Source organism: Chinchilla lanigera, unplaced genomic scaffold (genome assembly GCF_000276665.1).
Source record: "Chinchilla lanigera isolate Chin_1 unplaced genomic scaffold, ChiLan1.0 scaffold00093, whole genome shotgun sequence".
NCBI lineage: Eukaryota > Metazoa > Chordata > Mammalia > Rodentia > Chinchillidae > Chinchilla > Chinchilla lanigera.
In genome coordinates, this window is record NW_004955494.1 from 3,205,447 (window position 1) to 3,222,215 (window position 16,769).

At 49.3% G+C, this 16,769-nt stretch overlaps 1 protein-coding gene across 4 annotated transcripts in view; it reads right to left on the reverse strand.

Moving 5' to 3' along the window:
• Nucleotides 1–16,769, reverse strand: part of Tbxas1 (thromboxane A synthase 1 (platelet)) — a 160,943-nt gene that overhangs the window by 44,415 nt on the left and 99,759 nt on the right. For 3 of the 4 annotated variants that reach the window (XM_005405430.2, XM_005405431.2, XM_005405429.2), the window contains 4 exons: nucleotides 12,270–12,358; nucleotides 10,387–10,535; nucleotides 8,884–9,014; nucleotides 4,260–4,574 (listed from right to left, as the gene is read on the reverse strand). In XM_005405430.2, coding sequence (XP_005405487.1) covers nucleotides 4,260–4,574; nucleotides 8,884–9,014; nucleotides 10,387–10,535; nucleotides 12,270–12,358 — 684 coding nt within the window. Of the gene's footprint in view, nucleotides 1–2,186; nucleotides 4,123–4,259; nucleotides 4,575–8,883; nucleotides 9,015–10,386; nucleotides 10,536–12,269; nucleotides 12,359–16,769 lie in introns of those variants that run through there. The other variant, XM_013505026.1, reaches the window with a different exon arrangement.

Genomic DNA, 16,769 nt, shown 5'->3' on the forward strand with positions numbered 1-16,769 from the left:
TGAGATCTAGCCGAGGTACCAAGGGAAGGGCAGGCGACTTCTCAGAGCACGTTTAAAGGAAATAAATAGGGAGAAACCCAAAAGGCTTCATATTTGGACCTCACTTAGTTTACCCTGCTCAAAATCCTGGTTCGGCAGCTATCCCAGGCTGACCTGGAGACCCTGCCTGGGAATGACGGTGCATCCCAGGGATCGCGGGGCCAAGAGAAGGGAGTGAGCAGCTGGCGGACAGGACTGGAGTTTTGAGTCAAGCTGTTCCTGAAGGTGGTCTGACCCTCCAGAGCTGCCAGTTGTGGAAAGTCAGTAAGCCCATGAGCCAAGCTAGGTCTCGATTTCTGCACTGCCTGCAGAAGGAGTCCTAACGGATACAGGGCACATATCCATTCTCTCTCTGGGGCAGGACGTGGCCCTAACCAGATGTCCAAAGGGCACTGCTCTAGGAGGAAATGGCTCAGGCAGAAGAAGCTCTGGAGGTCCTACGCAGTGACCTCACTGACAAACACAAGGACAGGCTAAGCTGATCATGGTGGTGCCCACCTGTAATTCTAGCACTTGGGAGGCTGAGGCAGGGGGACTGTTGTGAGTTCGAGGCCAGCCTGGGTTACGGTGAGTTGAAGACCAGCTTGAACTGCATAGCAAGACCCTGTCTCAAAAAGACCAAAAAAAAAAAAAAAAAAAGGACAGGCTTGGAGGATGTTTTCCAGGATGTCACAGAACAGCTACACCAGGTCAGCAGTGTGTGTAGGGAGGATTTGGAACCCCGAAGCCAGCATTAACTGGCACTCAAGAAATATTTGTTGAATGGAAACCAGCAGGAAAATTATAACAAGTCATACTTCCCATGCAAATTTTCAGGAATATTTGCAGGAAAATATTGAATGTGTGAACATCTAATCTGCATTTCCATCTCCTGACAGATGGTCCAGATGAACAGAGCTTTGATTATAGTAAAAAAAAGAAAAAAGAAAAAAAAGAAGTAAATAAATAAATAAATAAAAGAAGAGTGAAAGAAAAGAAAACCTACAAACACTCACTGAGTGGGTGCTGTGAGTGACGCTATATGAAACAGTGCTATGGTGACTATCAAATTTATGTTTGTAAAAGGACAACTCAGTATTCCTGTTTGTCGAAGACCAGCAAAATGTTCCCAGGAGAGAGAACGAGCGGGGTGAGCATGGATGGGGCAGAGCACTGGGCTCTTGGAGGAGGGCCCTGGGCCCTGGGCAGGGACCTCCTGCTTCACAGTCACGGGAGATCTTTGTTGAAATGCAGGTTCCTGGGCCCCAGCTCTGAAGGCGGGGCCCGGGAACCTGCATTTCAACTGTCTTCTCAGATGGCTTTGTGTGCATTAAAGTTTAAAAGCCTTTTCTTGCTGCAATTGGTTTATTTGCTCATGGGGTGTCCTCAGTGCCTGCGAACTTGGGACGTGGGCCCCTCGGGGGAGAAGCTGCCGTCCTAGGCTGGGAGGCTGAAGGAAGCCACAGTATGACAGTGTCACCCCCCCCCCCCTTGAGGTCAGAGCTAGGTCAGTCTCACCGGAGGAAAGGGGCTGTGTGTGCGAGGACATCAGCACACTCAGACATGACCACGTGTGGAACCAGGCGGCACCTCCTGGGAGCAGCTCTCTAAGTGACGCCATGTTCTGGACTTGAGGGAGATGGGTTGGTTGGTTTGTTTGTTTTTGGTACCAAGAATCGAACTCAGGACCTTGCACTTGCCAGGCAGGCACTCACACCACTGAGCTAAATCCCCAGCCCTGGGAGATGTTGTTTAATGGCTATAACTTGTTTCTCAATTGGCTACCAGATACCCTCATGGTCAAAGTCATGGCTGCTACCTCTTGGAGCTTTTGCCAGCCTCTACTCTCCTAGCTGCCACCATATCTGCCAGGCACTTGTTAGATGCTTTGGCGATCTTCTTTCCTTCCTTTCTTTCTTTCTTTCTTTCTTTCTTTCTTTCTTTCTTTCTTTCTTTCTTTCTTTCTTTCTTTTCTTTCTTTCTTTCTTTCTTCTTTCTTTCTTCTCTTTCTTTCTTTCTTTCTTTCTTTCTTTTTCTCTCTTTCTTTTCTTTCTTTCTTTCTTTCTTTCTTTCTTTCTTTCTTTCTTTCTTTCTTTCTGGCAGGATCTTGCTATGTAGTATAAGCTGGTCTTGAGCTTGCTTATGTAGCCCAGGCTGTCTCAAACTCACAGCAATCCTCCTGCCTCAGCCTCCTGAGTGCTGGGATTATAGGCGTGTGCCACCATGCCCAGCTTGGTGATCTTTACTTTAATCTGCCTTCTGATTTAGTCACATCCAGGGGCTTCATGTCCCTGTGCACCTTCCTGGCACCCACTGTATGCTTCCTTCAGGAAGTCTCCCTCCCAGGTCCTTGGTGGTTCGCTTTGTGTGTGCTTGATCCCAGGCTGGGTCCATAGGTGCCCCCAGAGCATGACAGTTGGCTTCTGAATGGGTAGCTATCTTATGTTCCAATCAGAGTGATCTTCATGACCCTTGCTGGGAATTGGAGGCCACAGATCTTCTCATTCCGTGGCGAGGAGCAAGGAAGTGGGTAGTCACAGACCGCCCAGGCATTCAGAGGACAGTGAGATTGAGAACAGGCTGCACAGGAGGAGCAGACAGGGGCTGGGAGCAGAGGAACCCAATCCGAGCACAGCTCTGAGGCCTGAATAAAGATCTGCCTGAAGCCACATCTATTCCTGAGTTGTGCAATAATTTGTACTCACAGAAGCAAATTTATGAATCTGTTTCATTTTAGTTTTGCTGAAATCGATTTGAGTCGGGGTTTTGGTACATGTGATGAGGTGAACCCTAACGGATACGCCTTCCACCGCCCTTTCCCACCCGCAGCAGTGACGTGTGCGGATCATCCGGGTCCTTCCATCCCCTCTCCCCAGTTTAGAGCAAATGTTAAAGAATAACATGTGACACAGGATAAGATAGGACGTAGGATTATTGGGATTCATGCCTTGTAGAGGCTCCATGCCTGAAGAATATTGATTAATGGATCAATGTCAATCTGAGGGAAGCCCTGTTCTGTTCCACATTTTAATCAGTGACTTGGATGAAAGGGGAGTCACGCCTGGTGCGTCTCGGTGACACAAAGCTGGAGGACCTGCTAATATGACAGATGGGGAAATCAAGATTCAAAATTATTTTGACTGACTTGAGCAGTAATAAGGATAAATACAAACTCTCGCATCGAGACTCCGAAGATCAATCGGGGAGCAGCGGGCCGGAGAGACCCAGCCTGACAGTTGTCATAACAACACAGAACTCCGAGCTGACCTCCAGCTCGCATGGAGCCGGGAGCCGAGGCAGTCGGTGACACAGCTATGCAGCTTTCAAACGTTTAAGCATTTATGGAGAACAGCGCCAAGCTTGCCTCTACTTCCCTAGCAGGATAAAGAAGCGGCATTTTCTGGGAAATGGTTTTCAGTTCATGCATCAAAGTTTTTTCCTAGTGATTCCAGTACCAGAACAAGCCCCCTTCCAAAATTATGCATGTGGTAGTAACAACAGCAGCAGGTGATGGGATCGCACCATGGGGGCTTGCCTGGTAAAGCACAGATTCTTTTCCTTTTCCTTTTTTGCCTCTCGCGCTTACTAGGTTATTAAGCTGCTTAGTCTGGACTTGAGATTGTGATCCTCCTGCCTCAGCCTCCCAAAGTACTGGCAATGAAGGCCTGAGCCACCACAGCCTTCTAAAGCACAGCTTTTTAAAAAACAGTAACAATTTATAGGTCCAAGCAATTTGATGCATCAGGCATCCAGAAACAGCATGGGCGCAGGAAAGGAGCTCAGCTCAGCCCCCGCGTGAGTCGCCCTGAGCCCCCAGAGGGAGCTCCCAGAATTCCCAGAACTGCGTCGGCGCCACCCGGTCTACCTTCCTGCACCGTGACCTCCTCCCCGCGCTGCCGTCTTCACACTTGCCCAGCTCGGCCTGTCCTTGTGTCCCTGCCCCTTCCCCGGGGTCCTCTGCTCTGCCTCCCTCCTCCTCCTCCCGCGTAGCCGCCGCAGTCCCCGGCGGGGCAGCCTCACCTCCTTCCCAACTCTGCGGCTCACCCCGGTCTTCCTGGGCTGTCCTGCGCGGTGGCGGTACGTGCGCCACTTGTCTTTCCCCCTCTGTTTTTGTGAACACTGCATTTACTTGGTAGCCCAGAGACGCGGAGCAGGCGGGCGGCAGCCCTTCGCATGGCAGACCTCCGCGGGGTTGAAGCAGGGTGTTAGGGAGGAGCGTCCCCCTAGGCGCGCATGCTCACCTGCCTCTTCTGGAAAAGGTCCACCTCTCTCAGAAGCCGCTCCTGGCAGTGCGGGTTGGTGGCCAGCAGGTAGGTGGCGAAGGAGAGAGTGTTGGTGACGATCTCGTGGCCGGCGATGAGGAACAGGAAGGCCTGGCCCACGATCTCATCCACCGTGAGCGGCCGGCACAGGGCCCGGGGCTGGCGCGGGGGCGAGGGGTCTGTGGTGCGCGCTGCAGAGGACAGCGCGTCTCGGACCAGGTCGAAGCTGTCCACACCCACGCAGCTGGGGGAGTGCCGGGCGTCCAGCACCATCTGCAGGAAGTCTCTGCGCCGCTGAGGACAAGAGGGAACAACACGTGGTTGGGTCCTGGTGTCCCAGAGCCAGGCTTCTTGGGGGACAGAGGAAGAAGACAGGCGGGTACAGCCTGTAGGAGCGCCTGATGGGCATGGCTGTCACTGCGTTATCTGGGATGGCCAGGACCTGGAAGCAACCCAGCAGCCCTCTGTGTGGCGCTACCTTCACAGCTCTGGGGCAGTGAGGTACAGACTGCAGTGCTCAGGAAAAGTAGTCTAAAGGGCCGCGAGCGTGGATCAGTGGTGAGCTTTCACCCGGCCTGTGTGATGCCCTGGCTCTTTCCAGGGTCTTTCTTAAGTTGCTCAAAGGTGAGACTCAAACTTGCGATCCTCCTGCCTCAGCCTTCCTCAGTGCTTTCAGTGTCTACCACCACACTTTCTTCCCTTCCTTCTTCCCTTCTTTCTCCCCTTCCTTCCTTCCTTCCTTCCTTCCTTCCTTCCTTCCTTCCTTCCTTCCTTCCTTCCTTTCTTCCAGTACTGGAGGTTGAGCCTTGGGCCTTTGCACCAAGCTATATTTCCAATCCTTTTCATTTTTTATTTCGAGACAAGGTGTCCCTAAGTTGCTAAATTGCCTGGGTTAGATTTGAACTCATAACCCTCCTGCCTCAGCCTCCCAGGAAGCAGGACTTATAGGCATGTGCCACCGTGCCCAGCTGATTTCATTCCTTTTTTATGGCTGAGTCATACTCCAATGTGTACACATACCACTTCTTTTGTCCCTTCAGGATGAGGCCATTCTGTTTGGGCTGATCTGGAAGGCTGTGGTGTTGCTTCGTTAAGGAAAATAAAAGAGCAGCATGCACAGAGGGATTTCATTTCTGTGAAACCACTGAGAGTGCAACAAGTACAATTATGTGCGTGTGTCCACGTGAGGGAAATGTTTAGCGACATCTACCTTCACCCATTCCCAGGGGCTGGGGGAGGTGGGAAGCCAGGGGGTGTTCAGGTTTGACTTTCTATATATTCGCTGTGTTGGTTGTTTTTCTACCAACAAAGAACAAGAAAACACCATATAGACCCAAATTGGAGCCTGTGCGCTCCTGCACACGATTCAGGGTGCTGTGGGCAGCCTATGTTCTCTCCTGCAGCGGGGCTCAATGGAACCTGGGGTGGGAGGGCCCTGGCTCTGTGAAGCTTGTCCTCAAGGTCCCCAGACTTAGCATCGTCTTCCCACTGAGTCTTCTGCTTTCTCAGTAATCCCCAGCCCCGTATAAGTGGCTGGAGCTAGCCATTCCCCTTACCTTTCTTATTAGTCATTTGCATAGTCCTTATCCTTTATGGCCCCTAATTCTAACTATAGGGATGTTGGCATACTGCTTGAGCATTAGCAGTGTATCCCTGGCACCTGCCTTCTTTGAAATGCCCTCTAATGTGATGATCGGCAACCAAGATGTTGCTCTTTTCTGAAGCTTATGGGATTAAAACAGCAAAAGCATCTCAGAACCTCCAACAGGGAAATATTATAATTTCAAAGTACTAGTTGCAGCATTTTTTCAATTCGTTGGCTCCTGAATTTCTACTGCATGAATAATTTATGCCACACACACTGGCATCTAACTGCATCTTTTTAGTTTAGTTTTTTTTTTTTTCCTTGAGACAGGATCTTGCTATACAGTCTGGATTGGCCTCAAGCTTACAGTGACTCTCCTGCCTCAGCCTCTTGAGTACTGGGATATTCAGGTGTGCGCCACCACGCCTGGCAAGTCTATCTTTTTAGACTGTTGTCATTTCATGTGTGCTGCTCTTCTGAATCCTGAGATAAGAAGTATCCCTTGAGCAGGACCCTCGCCCCTTCCTCCCACCCGTGCCTGGCATTGTGCTGAGCACATAGTAAATATGCAGCCAGTAACTACGCAAGTCAAAAGGCAGAGCAGTGGATGCACTTTGAGGAAGGCTGGGTTGGGTTTGATGACAACAGAGCGCAGTTTAGAGAAGCAGGGCGGCTCAGGAGGCCTCTGCCGCTCTGCCACGTCCTGGCTTTGAGGGCTTGGAAAGTGTCTGCTGAGCGCCTACAAGGGCTCATGGCTGAGGCTGTGACCGTCACACGCCCGAAGCCCAAGGAGTTAAGGCCTCCCTTCCGCCCGGCCTGCTTGGACTGTGACAGCCAAGGAAAACCGCAAAGGGTCAGCGAGGGTCGGAGACCGCGCCCCGCCCTGGCCCTGCTCATCAGCACAGGATGGCACAGGGGAAGGGGGCGTCCGCTGTTCCCTGGCTCCTGGACGCTCCCCTAAGACCCTAGCATGTCCCTGGATCTCTCAGTTGGCCCTTTTTTCTTTCTTTCTTTGAGACAGGGTCTCCTTATATAGTTCAGGCTGGCCTTGAACTCACCGTGTGGGCCAGGCTGATGATCCTCCTGCCGCAGCCTTTCAAGTGCTGGGATTATAGTGGATTGGTCCATTTGAAACCTCTTGGGGCATAACATGTGATACAGCTCTGTTCCCGGAGGCTTTGTTATAGCTTTGCTGGGTTGGGATAGATGCAACCACGACCATCTCTACATATTTTCCAGGGGCAGAGCTGTAGCTGGCATCTTTCCTCCTACCTCGGCTGCCAAAGGGCCAGAGGAGTCTTAGAGAAATCTGTCTTAACCTCTTGCTAACAAGGCCAGAGGAAGGGGCTGCTCCCCAGGGGGTGTGCTGGAGCGGGACGTTAGTGTAGATGGGTTGCTTTTATTCACACTGTATCACAGAGGCAATCCCAGCACTGCCCATGCAGGACGGAAGCAGCGCTGGTTTATGGTTATATCCAAGAAAAATACGCGCCCTGATAGATGTAGGTGTCTAATCCACCCATCGGCTAGGGCTTAGAAAAATATTTACCTTTTAACATCTGTGCGGTATTTTCCCTGCGCAAACACACATCTGCTTGATGGAATGAATGCAGAGTTCAGCTGGCTTGAAAGCAAGTTTTTTTAGTAACCATATAGCTCTGTCTTCACACGGGCAGCCCTGGATTTGTGGTTGGGAGGTTTTTCTCAGATCAACTCATTATTTGAAACAAATAGCTGTAGAGTTTATAAAAGGAAAAGCTCTAGGCAATCCTGGTAATTGGATCTTTAATAACCTCTCACCTCTTAGTAAGTCACTCAGTGCAACAGCTTTTACATTTTCAGCTTGATTCCACAGCCAGTGAGTCTCAGGGTAGGGGTGTGGTGTGTATGCACGTGGGAGAGGGAGAGAAAGAGAGAGAGACAGAGACGGAGACAGAGGGAGAGAGAGAAAGCTTTCATAGGGCACCCTTCATAGAGCAAGACTGAGGTTTCAAAATGGTGCTTTCTAGCTGGGCGTGGTGGCACACACCTATAATCCCAGTACTCGGGAGGCTGAGGCAGGAGGATTGCTATAAGGGAGGCCAGCCTGGGCTATACAGTGAGTTCAAGGCCAGCCTGAGCTACAAAAGACCCTGCCTAAAAAAAAAAAAAGAGAAAAAGAAAAGAAAACAAACCATGCCCTTCCTGGATCCAGACAAACTTGCCACACGGTTCCCAGGGTGTGGGCTGCTGGGCACAGCGGCGCCTCACGCCTTCCTCCGTGCCATGCAGTGTGAGAAAAGCCTAAGCCCTTCCAGCCTTGTCTTTCCTTTCTGTGACTTTCTTTCCTCCAAGCAGGCCTTAAAGAGCAGTCCTGACGCCCCTACGGGCAGACCCACTGCTGGAGCGATCTCCCTCGGGCTGAAAAGTCCTATTCACGGCAAGTTCAGCCAACAGCTGCTTGCATGATCCCTACTACGTGCCAGGCAGAGCCGAGTGCAAGCAGGAAAGAAAACTCTGGGTCTCAGATGCGGGAGCTGCAGGGAGCATCGCCCAGCCTGGTCCCGCAATCGCCCTTCCCCGTGCAAGGAGCCTGGGCGCGGCAGGCAGTTGCCCAAGCTCCTCTCCCATAGCTACACTGTTTGAGCCCTGAAACTCCGTCTTGGCACGTTTCAATAGAAAGAACATGTTCATTCAAACTGCAAGGGCGCATTTACCTAGGAAGTTCTGCTGGGCCGCTCTCCCCTGCGCTGGAGCAGTGCTGGGCTGCTGACAGGCCTGGCGCAGATTTCATCCTGCGCCGTGGCCGCTTCTCCACTCTACCATCCCTCTCCCCTGCCGCGGCCCTTTCTCTTTCTGGTGTGACCTTCCTCTACCTTTCTCTCTGCTCTCTGCTGGCCCGGGAAAGCTCAGGGCCGCAGACCACCGAGGGGCAGTGCGGCGTGATGTGCAGGGGAGGGAGGGAGGGGAAGAGAAGAGGGCCCGTGCCAAATTAGGTTCCATTCCATTTCCAGGCTGTGCCCTAGTAAAACGCGTTACCTCTTCTGCTGCTTGCTGGTCCCGAAAGGCAATCCTGTTCCTAATGAGTTTGGTAAAAAAGCCGTTCAGTTCATCTCGGTTCTTATTGGGTAGAATCCGGGCCAGCGGGACCATTATGGACGGGAACGATACTTGAAAGAGAAAAACAAAAGTGCATTGCAAAGAGGGTGACAATAAACCACAGCTATTAGACTCCCATCGCCAGGAAGCAAGCGTCAGCCCGCAGTTAAGAGTCACCGGGAGGGCCTGGCCTGACCCCTGGGGATCGCTCCGAAAGCTGGGGCCACAGCCCGGAGTGTCTCTGCCCCTCTAGCCGTCCCCTGCGTGTAGTAAGCACTCAGCAATGAGCCCACCCCCAGCTGGCCCTCAGCAGGCTCATCTCAGGCTCCAGATCGATGTCACAAGGCCCCAGGCCACTGTATCAAGACAGGATGCGCTGCAGGCCGGGCCTCACATCTTAGCGAGGGCCAGGAGCTCACTTACTGCCTGAACTTTGCTGCCATTTGAATTTTCTTTCTCTGGATAGCTGTCCCCAGAGCAGCCACCTGTGCTGTCCCTAAAAGCTGCCACAGTCTCCATGTGACTCGGGCAGCCTGGGGCCTGTGTCCTCGGGGTCCGTGGGTCAGGCACACTTAATCCCTCTGAGAGAGGTGCTGGGCAGGGCCCCCAGGGCAGCCTGGGCCGGAGTGTGAGGGGGGCGGGGAGAGGCTGCCTGATTCCCACAGCGCCCCTCTTCCAGTTTCAGTGCGGAGCTGACAGAGGCGACAGGGGCCCCCACCGAACCTGGATCAGAAATGGGAACGAAATTGGCCGAGGCATGAACAGGACCTGCCAGCTCAGCAGAATGGCTGCAAATCACTCACTCATCAGTGACAATAATCACATCACTGTGCTGCTTCCATAAAGGCAGGAAGATGCTAGAGGTGGCCAGAGGGCAAAAACTCCCTTGTAAAATAAAAATAAAATCAATGGGCCAGTCTCCGCAGCATCGGGCCAGCTAGCCCGCGCTCTCTAGTTTATGACACAGTGGCTTCCAGTGGAGACAATATTTTTTTGGGGGGGAGGGGATGCCCCAGAAAATGAGGGCTTTGAGTTCTAGTCTTGGCTCTGCCTTTCTAAGCCTGTTTCCTCACCTGGAAAATGGAGACAAGAACCTTTCTCTGTTGGTTTGAGTCAGGTTTTCACTATGTAGCCCAGGCTGGCCTTGAACCCACAGTGATTCTCCTGACTCAGCCTCCTGAGTGCTGGGATTACAGTCGTGGGCCACCACACCTGGCTAAGCACACTTTTCTTTTGGGCTGAAGCCAGGACTAGCTGAAGTGATGTGTGCACGGCATTTAGCATGGTTTGTCAATTTTTGTGGTGAAGCAGAAGCTCTTTGTGTTTGAAATAAGACGCCCCAGGCACAGGAAGAGCACCCTGGTGGCAACTCTCCAGCGGCTTACGCCCTGAGGGGTGGAACCTTGAAAGCCGAGTTCAGGTTGCAGAGCGGGCTGTACTTACAGATTAGGACCAGGAGGGGCCTGGGGATGCTGACGGCAAAGAAGCGCCTGCAGTGCAGCACGAAGGGGTCCTCAGGATCTTTCTGCGAGTCCACCTGGGTGCCAAAGGCGACACTGGCCACCACATCGGTGGCGAATGCTCGGTAGCACCTACAGAGATGGGGACGCTTGAGTTTTGAAGGACGCTGACCTTGGGTACCCACAATGCACCCCTCCTGACAAAGCCAGGTGCTGCCATCCTGGCCCTCAGAGGAGCTTCCTGCAGCTTTGAGCGGGATGCTGGGAGAGAAGCTGTGGGCTGAGCAGCAATGGCAGCATATGGGAAGAGACGGGCACTGGGTAGGCTGAGGCAGGAGGATTGCCATGATTTCGAAGTGCCGTCTTAAATAACAATATTAAAGAAAATGGGAAGGGATGGGAAGCTATAGAGGAGAAACCAGTACAGGGTGTCACTTAGCCCTCAGGCTTCCGCTGGCCTTGAATGAAGGAGCAGAAGGAGGGGAAAGAAGAGACCCAAAGACTAGGTTTTACCCCACAGCTGTGCATGTGAATCTATTGATTCACCTCAGGCCAGAATCTATTGATTTATTGAAACCCATCAAACTGGTGTTGATGGATGAAGCACCTGATTATCTAGTTTTATTAACTTAGCTCCTCATGAGTGTACAGTTTTTAAAAGAGCAACAGACAGAATAAACAAGGCTCCTCACACTCAAATAAATACCTGGCAAGTTTTGCAGCAGGCCTCGTGATCAGATGTAGATTATTACACAAATACACACTGCACTTTGGAAGCAAATAACAGGAGAAGGAGCACCAGGAGCGCCAGAATACTTAACCCCTTTGGCTGTAGGAAGCCTGTCCCGTAAGAAGCTGTTTTAAACTACAATTATTCTTTCTGGTTTTCTTACAGGAATTCAGATAAAACTCTTTCTAAGAAGGCTGACAACTGGGGTGCTGGCCCCCTTTTATAATTACAAGGTCTATTTTTGTCCTTAATGCCAGCACTTGTTTAGCTCCCTTCTACCCTGGTTCTGCAGCCACCAACTTATCATTAAGGGACAAATGACATTGGCAGATGACTTCTGTTGAAAGCACTTCTTATAGCTGACCACACGTTTCCTCACTATGATAAAAACAAAAACGAGGCTACTGAATGTGAGTGGTCTGATACTAATGGTTGAAGATTTCAGGGTTTAAAGAGTTTAAAGCAAAGTTTACTTTGCTTTTACAGCTGACAGGGCCACCTTATCTATAGCCAAGGCATGTACCCTACAGTGACAGAGAATGTGGATGAGAAGCCTTGGTCGACAGTGTGGAGTTTTATAAATGTTGGCAATGACTATGCCATTATTTTATCAGCTGAGGGACTTAGGAGTCAGCTCCTAGATCTAACTTCCCCATCCTATTCATTCCTAAGCTGCTGTAAGCCATGTTCTGGCATAAAACAATTAAAAGTTTCTAAGCAAAAAGCCACATATTGTTTCAGTTTGGTGTCCACCCTAGGCATGGCTTCTACACAGAGCTGCCCATGGTTTTCTTAGACGTGAACATGCAGGATGTCCCTGGGTCCCTGTCCTTTTGCCCAGGCATGTCCTACCCCTGCGGGGCTGCGCAGATGGGAGGTCAAGTCCACCCACAGACTAACCACTGCCTACTTGAGCTTTGCTCAGCAAGGCATACAGCCCTGGGCTCTGGCTACTTCTGCTTCTCGTTTTAAGTGAATCTTCTTTCTTCTCATTAGTTGATCCAGCCATGCTTGTATGGGAGCCTCACATTTCCACAGCTCGCTGGGCCCAAGGAAATTGTCCCGCAATTGTGGGCAGTTACAAGAAGCAGCTGTTCCCAGCTGTGACCCCCCTCATCTCTAAGGCGGGCCCTTACCTCTGGATGTCACATGCGTCCCCCGATTCTGCACAGCGTCTTAAATGAGCCAGGAGAAGGTCACATGCTTGGCTGATGAGGGGCATCATCTGATAATGGATAACAAAGGAGTAATTAGAGTACCATGCAGGGAGGGTGTCTAATTTGGCTCTATTCTATGCTTTCTGAAGAAAAAAAAAAAAAAGTACTTTTTTGAGAGCACTTTTCCCACAGCTAAGATGAAGAAAGAAGTTCTAAAACTGACAGATATTTGTGAAATACAATAGCTGTAAACATCTATTTTACCTTAAGCACTCTTTTATTTTGCGGGCGAGCTGGGAGCAAAAAAGAAACGATTTCAAGATTTCAAGTAAATATGGAGAAATAATTATGAAAGTGTTCACTGACTGCTAACACAAAACCGAGAATCAGTGCTCAGTTTCATGACAAGGGTTTATAGCATGAGGATAAATAGACCACACTCCAAATGCCCTGTGTCTGGGGTTAACCCACGTCCACGCTGTGCCAGTTATACATTAGATCTTCCGCGAGAACACAGAATCTTCGTCTCCAAAGGAACCTAAGGTCAGAGATTTCAGCTTCTTAATTAACCCAGGAATTATTTTTAGAGCGTGTCTGATGGATGGGGTTGTTCATGTGTGCTTAATCTGCTTAAACCTTCGAACACTGGATAACCCTTGACCTCAAGGCAGCACCTATCCCATGCATGAAAATTGTTGGTTGCTTTTTTAATATGAAGATATTTTTATTATGGAAAATTTCAAGCATAGGGAAATGATGTAATGAATATTCATGCAACCATCACCCAGGTCAATACATTTAGACCTCATTGTTGGCTACCTGTCACTTCACTTCAGCAGGGCGCCCCCCACGTGCTTTTTTTATTCTCTTCTGAGTGTGGCCAAGCTGGAAATGTGGAAGGGAATCCCAGTGAGCAATGCACATTCTAGAACAGCACCCCAGTTCAGGCAATGTGCTGTCATACCTTGTTCTGAGCATCTCTTACGGAAAACATATTTCAAAATGTTATTGTATGTTTAGATTTCACTACTTTGACAGTAGAATATTACACTCCTGAGCGCAGGGAAGCTTTTTGTGCATTCATTTTTGTATCTCCAGAACCTAAAACAGCAACTGGCACACAGTAATTATTTGTTAAAGAAATGAGTGAATTTTACTGACGACACATTTCCTACTTTTTGCTCTGAAAACCTCGAGGCATTGCAAAAAATGCCATAAAATATTAATCTTATCAGAATGCATGTTATTATATTGAAGCAAAATCTGGCTCCTTCTGCTATTACTTGGATTGTCAGCATCCTCCCAGGTACAGAGGGTAAAGACTGGCTCCCCAGGGGCACTAGTAGAAGGTGCTAGAGCCTTTGATGGGTGTGGCCTAGCGGGAGGTCTTTAGGTCATTGGGGATGTGGCCCTAAAGGGATGTGGGGCCCGGTCTCTTCCTCATTCTCTTTCAATTTAACCACAAAGGAAGTAGATTTGCTTTGCCATGTGCCACTGCCCTGATGGGCTGCTACAGGCCCCAAACAATGGGTACAACTAATCACTGAAGGAAACTTCTACAACTGTGAGCCAAAGTAACCTTTTCTCTTTATAAACTGGTTATTGCAGGTATTGTGTGTTATAGTGACAGAAAGCGAACACATCCTCCAACAACTTCTTACTCATTTCATTTCTGTCCACTTCCTTGTCTATCCCTGTGGATATTCCCATCTGCCCCAACACCCAGACAGGAATATCCACCTTTCCAAGACAGGTGTCCTCCATCCTGTCAGCAACCTGTCTGACCACATGGTTTGCTCACAACTCTCTGTTTTTTAATCAGTCTCTCCTAAAAGGCAGCCACGTAAATGGAGCACAGTATTATTTCAGGTGCAGTGCAGTAAGTGGTAAATGAATCACTTCCTGTAGCTTGCACCCTGCGGTCATCGCAAGGCCAGGTTTACCTTGACATTTTCAGAAGACACATAACCCAGGTGAATGTGGCTCAGGTCCGTCAAAGGAAACAACGAGGTCTTTTTCTATGAATCATCACTGTGCACAATTGATTTTTACCCTTTGGGGTTCATTTACTAGGAAGGCTTTGGGTTTACCTCGCATTTACTTCTGTAAAAATGGCTGCCAGCCAGGTGTTCTGAGCAGAGCCATCCGTGACCTGCCCTAGAACCCTGTGGTGACCGGAGAAGCTGGGCGGAGGGCCACAATCTGGGCGTCTGTGGGTGGGATGCGGGGACATGTGGCTTCACTGGAGCCCCTCCCCTCCACAGCTCCCTGCGAGCCAGCCCCCGGGCTCAGTGGTCTTAGGGAACAATTGTGTCCCATGGGCCCCATTAACGGATCTGTCAGGGGACATGTGTTGGCAACAGGGCATTGGCCGGTTCCTCTCTGTCCATCTTAAACATCGTGAGTGAGCCTCCCAAGTCTCCTTTCAGGTTGTGGCTGTGTGAGCAGGGTCGAGTGCAGACAGCTCTGACAGGTACCTGCAGGGCTTTTCATGAGCCGTGCGTGAACCTAAATAAATACTCAGCCAGATGCCAGCTTGCCAGTGATTGGCTGGGGAAGATCTTGTCAGGTGGTTGGCTGAAACAGAAATGCAGGGTTCCTCAACTCCCTGTCCTGAATCCCACTCAAGAAAGACATAAGCCAGGCATGGTGGTGCACACCTGTAATTGCAGCACTGTGGGAGGCTGAGTCAGGAGGATCACAAGTTTGAACCCAGACTGGGCAACTCAATGACTTAGTGAGACCTAGTCTCAAAATGAAAAATAAAAAAGTAGGGTTGGGTATGTAGCTCACGGTGAAGGCCTTGGGTTCAATCCTCACTACCAGAAAGAAAGAAAGAAAGAAAGAGGTAAAAAAGGAAGGAGCATTAATTCTGATTTATTTTTAGTAACTGTTGACTTTCCACAACTACTGCATTCTTTTCTAAGTTCTCACAGCCATGAATTTAATAATATACCAGTGCTGGGTGTGCTGGCATATGCCTGTAATCCCAGCACTCAGGAGGTTGAGGCAGGAGGATCATTGTGAGTTAGAGACCAACCTGGGCTACAAAGTGAGCTCAAGGTCAGCCTGAACTGCAGAGCAAGACCCTGTCTCAAAAAGACAAAAAAGGAAAAAAATGTACCAGTAAAGATGTGTGTAAATAGGTCCCTTTAAAGGGCCATCACTTCCAAAGAGTCTCAGACTTCCTCAAAAGTCAGAGACCTCAGTCCTATTAAGGTCACATATCTATGGCTAGCATTATTTGCAATATTCCCCAATTATTTAAATAAGCTTAATGGTGTAAGTGAATCCTATTTTAATAAAACCTCAGATACCACAATATCTTTCAAAAGAATAGTAAGATGTTAAAAGAGCAAAACAACAAAAATACTGAAAGGAAGCTGGGTGTGGTGGCACACACATGTAATGCCAGTACCCTGGAGGCTGAGGCAGGAGGATTTCTGGGAGTTCGAGGCCAGCCTGGGTTGCACAGAGTTTAAAACCAGCCTGAGCTACATCTTTTTAAAAAGAAAATACTGAAAGGAAGTCTCATAGATGTCAAGCTGAAGCTTCCTAAGGTAACAAAAGAGAGGCAGTGTGAAATCTGATTTCCACAGGACTCCTCAGAAACATGTTCTGTGTATTAAGAGAGATCTGCAAGCTCTGAAGCCAAGCGGAGGCCTGGACAACAAGGGAGCTGGACCAGCTGCCGACCACCGGCTCTTCCATGTGCTTCTGACCAGAAAGCTTTGTTACTGCCTGACGTGATTGCAATTTTCTCCTCCCTCTGCCTGCTGTCTGTCGAACTGAATGGATAATGACATTTTTATTTGGGTTAATGTGATATGAGATGGGGCATGTAATATGAAAAATGTTTCAAGAAGCAACGTGGAGAACATATTATAAGACAGTGGAGCAGGATCCGTGTGTTGGCCATTAGCCATTATTTCAGATTTTCTTCTTTTGCCTTATGCACAGCAGTTCTGGAATATTTACTCTCACATGAGTTGCATACAAACAAAAGCGCTCTTTGATGGGCTTGCATAATCTTTACACAAACCCAGCCATTCTTCCCTAGGTTTTTGTACAAACTTGCACATGCCAATAACTATACAGTACTGCTCTCAGACCTTAATTGTAAGACTCTAATTTGGTTGTTACTTTTCATCTTCTTTGTTGACAGTGAGTGATTTTTTTTTTCTTTTTCTTTTTTTTGGCTGTACTAGGGATTGAACCCAGGGTCTTCAAATGAAGCTATATCCCCATCGGGATCTTGCTAACTTGCTAAGTTGCCCGGGCTGAGCTTGAACTTGCATCCCCCTGCCTCTGCCTCCCAGGATGCTGGGATTAGAGGCATGCACAATCACGCCAGTCATGGTGAGTGATTTTAAAAATTTTATTCCAAATTTTTCATAACATACATTCATTGTACCTATTATCATATAATATAAATAATGTTAATAGACATCTAAAAATGATTTCTTGGGGTTGATACAG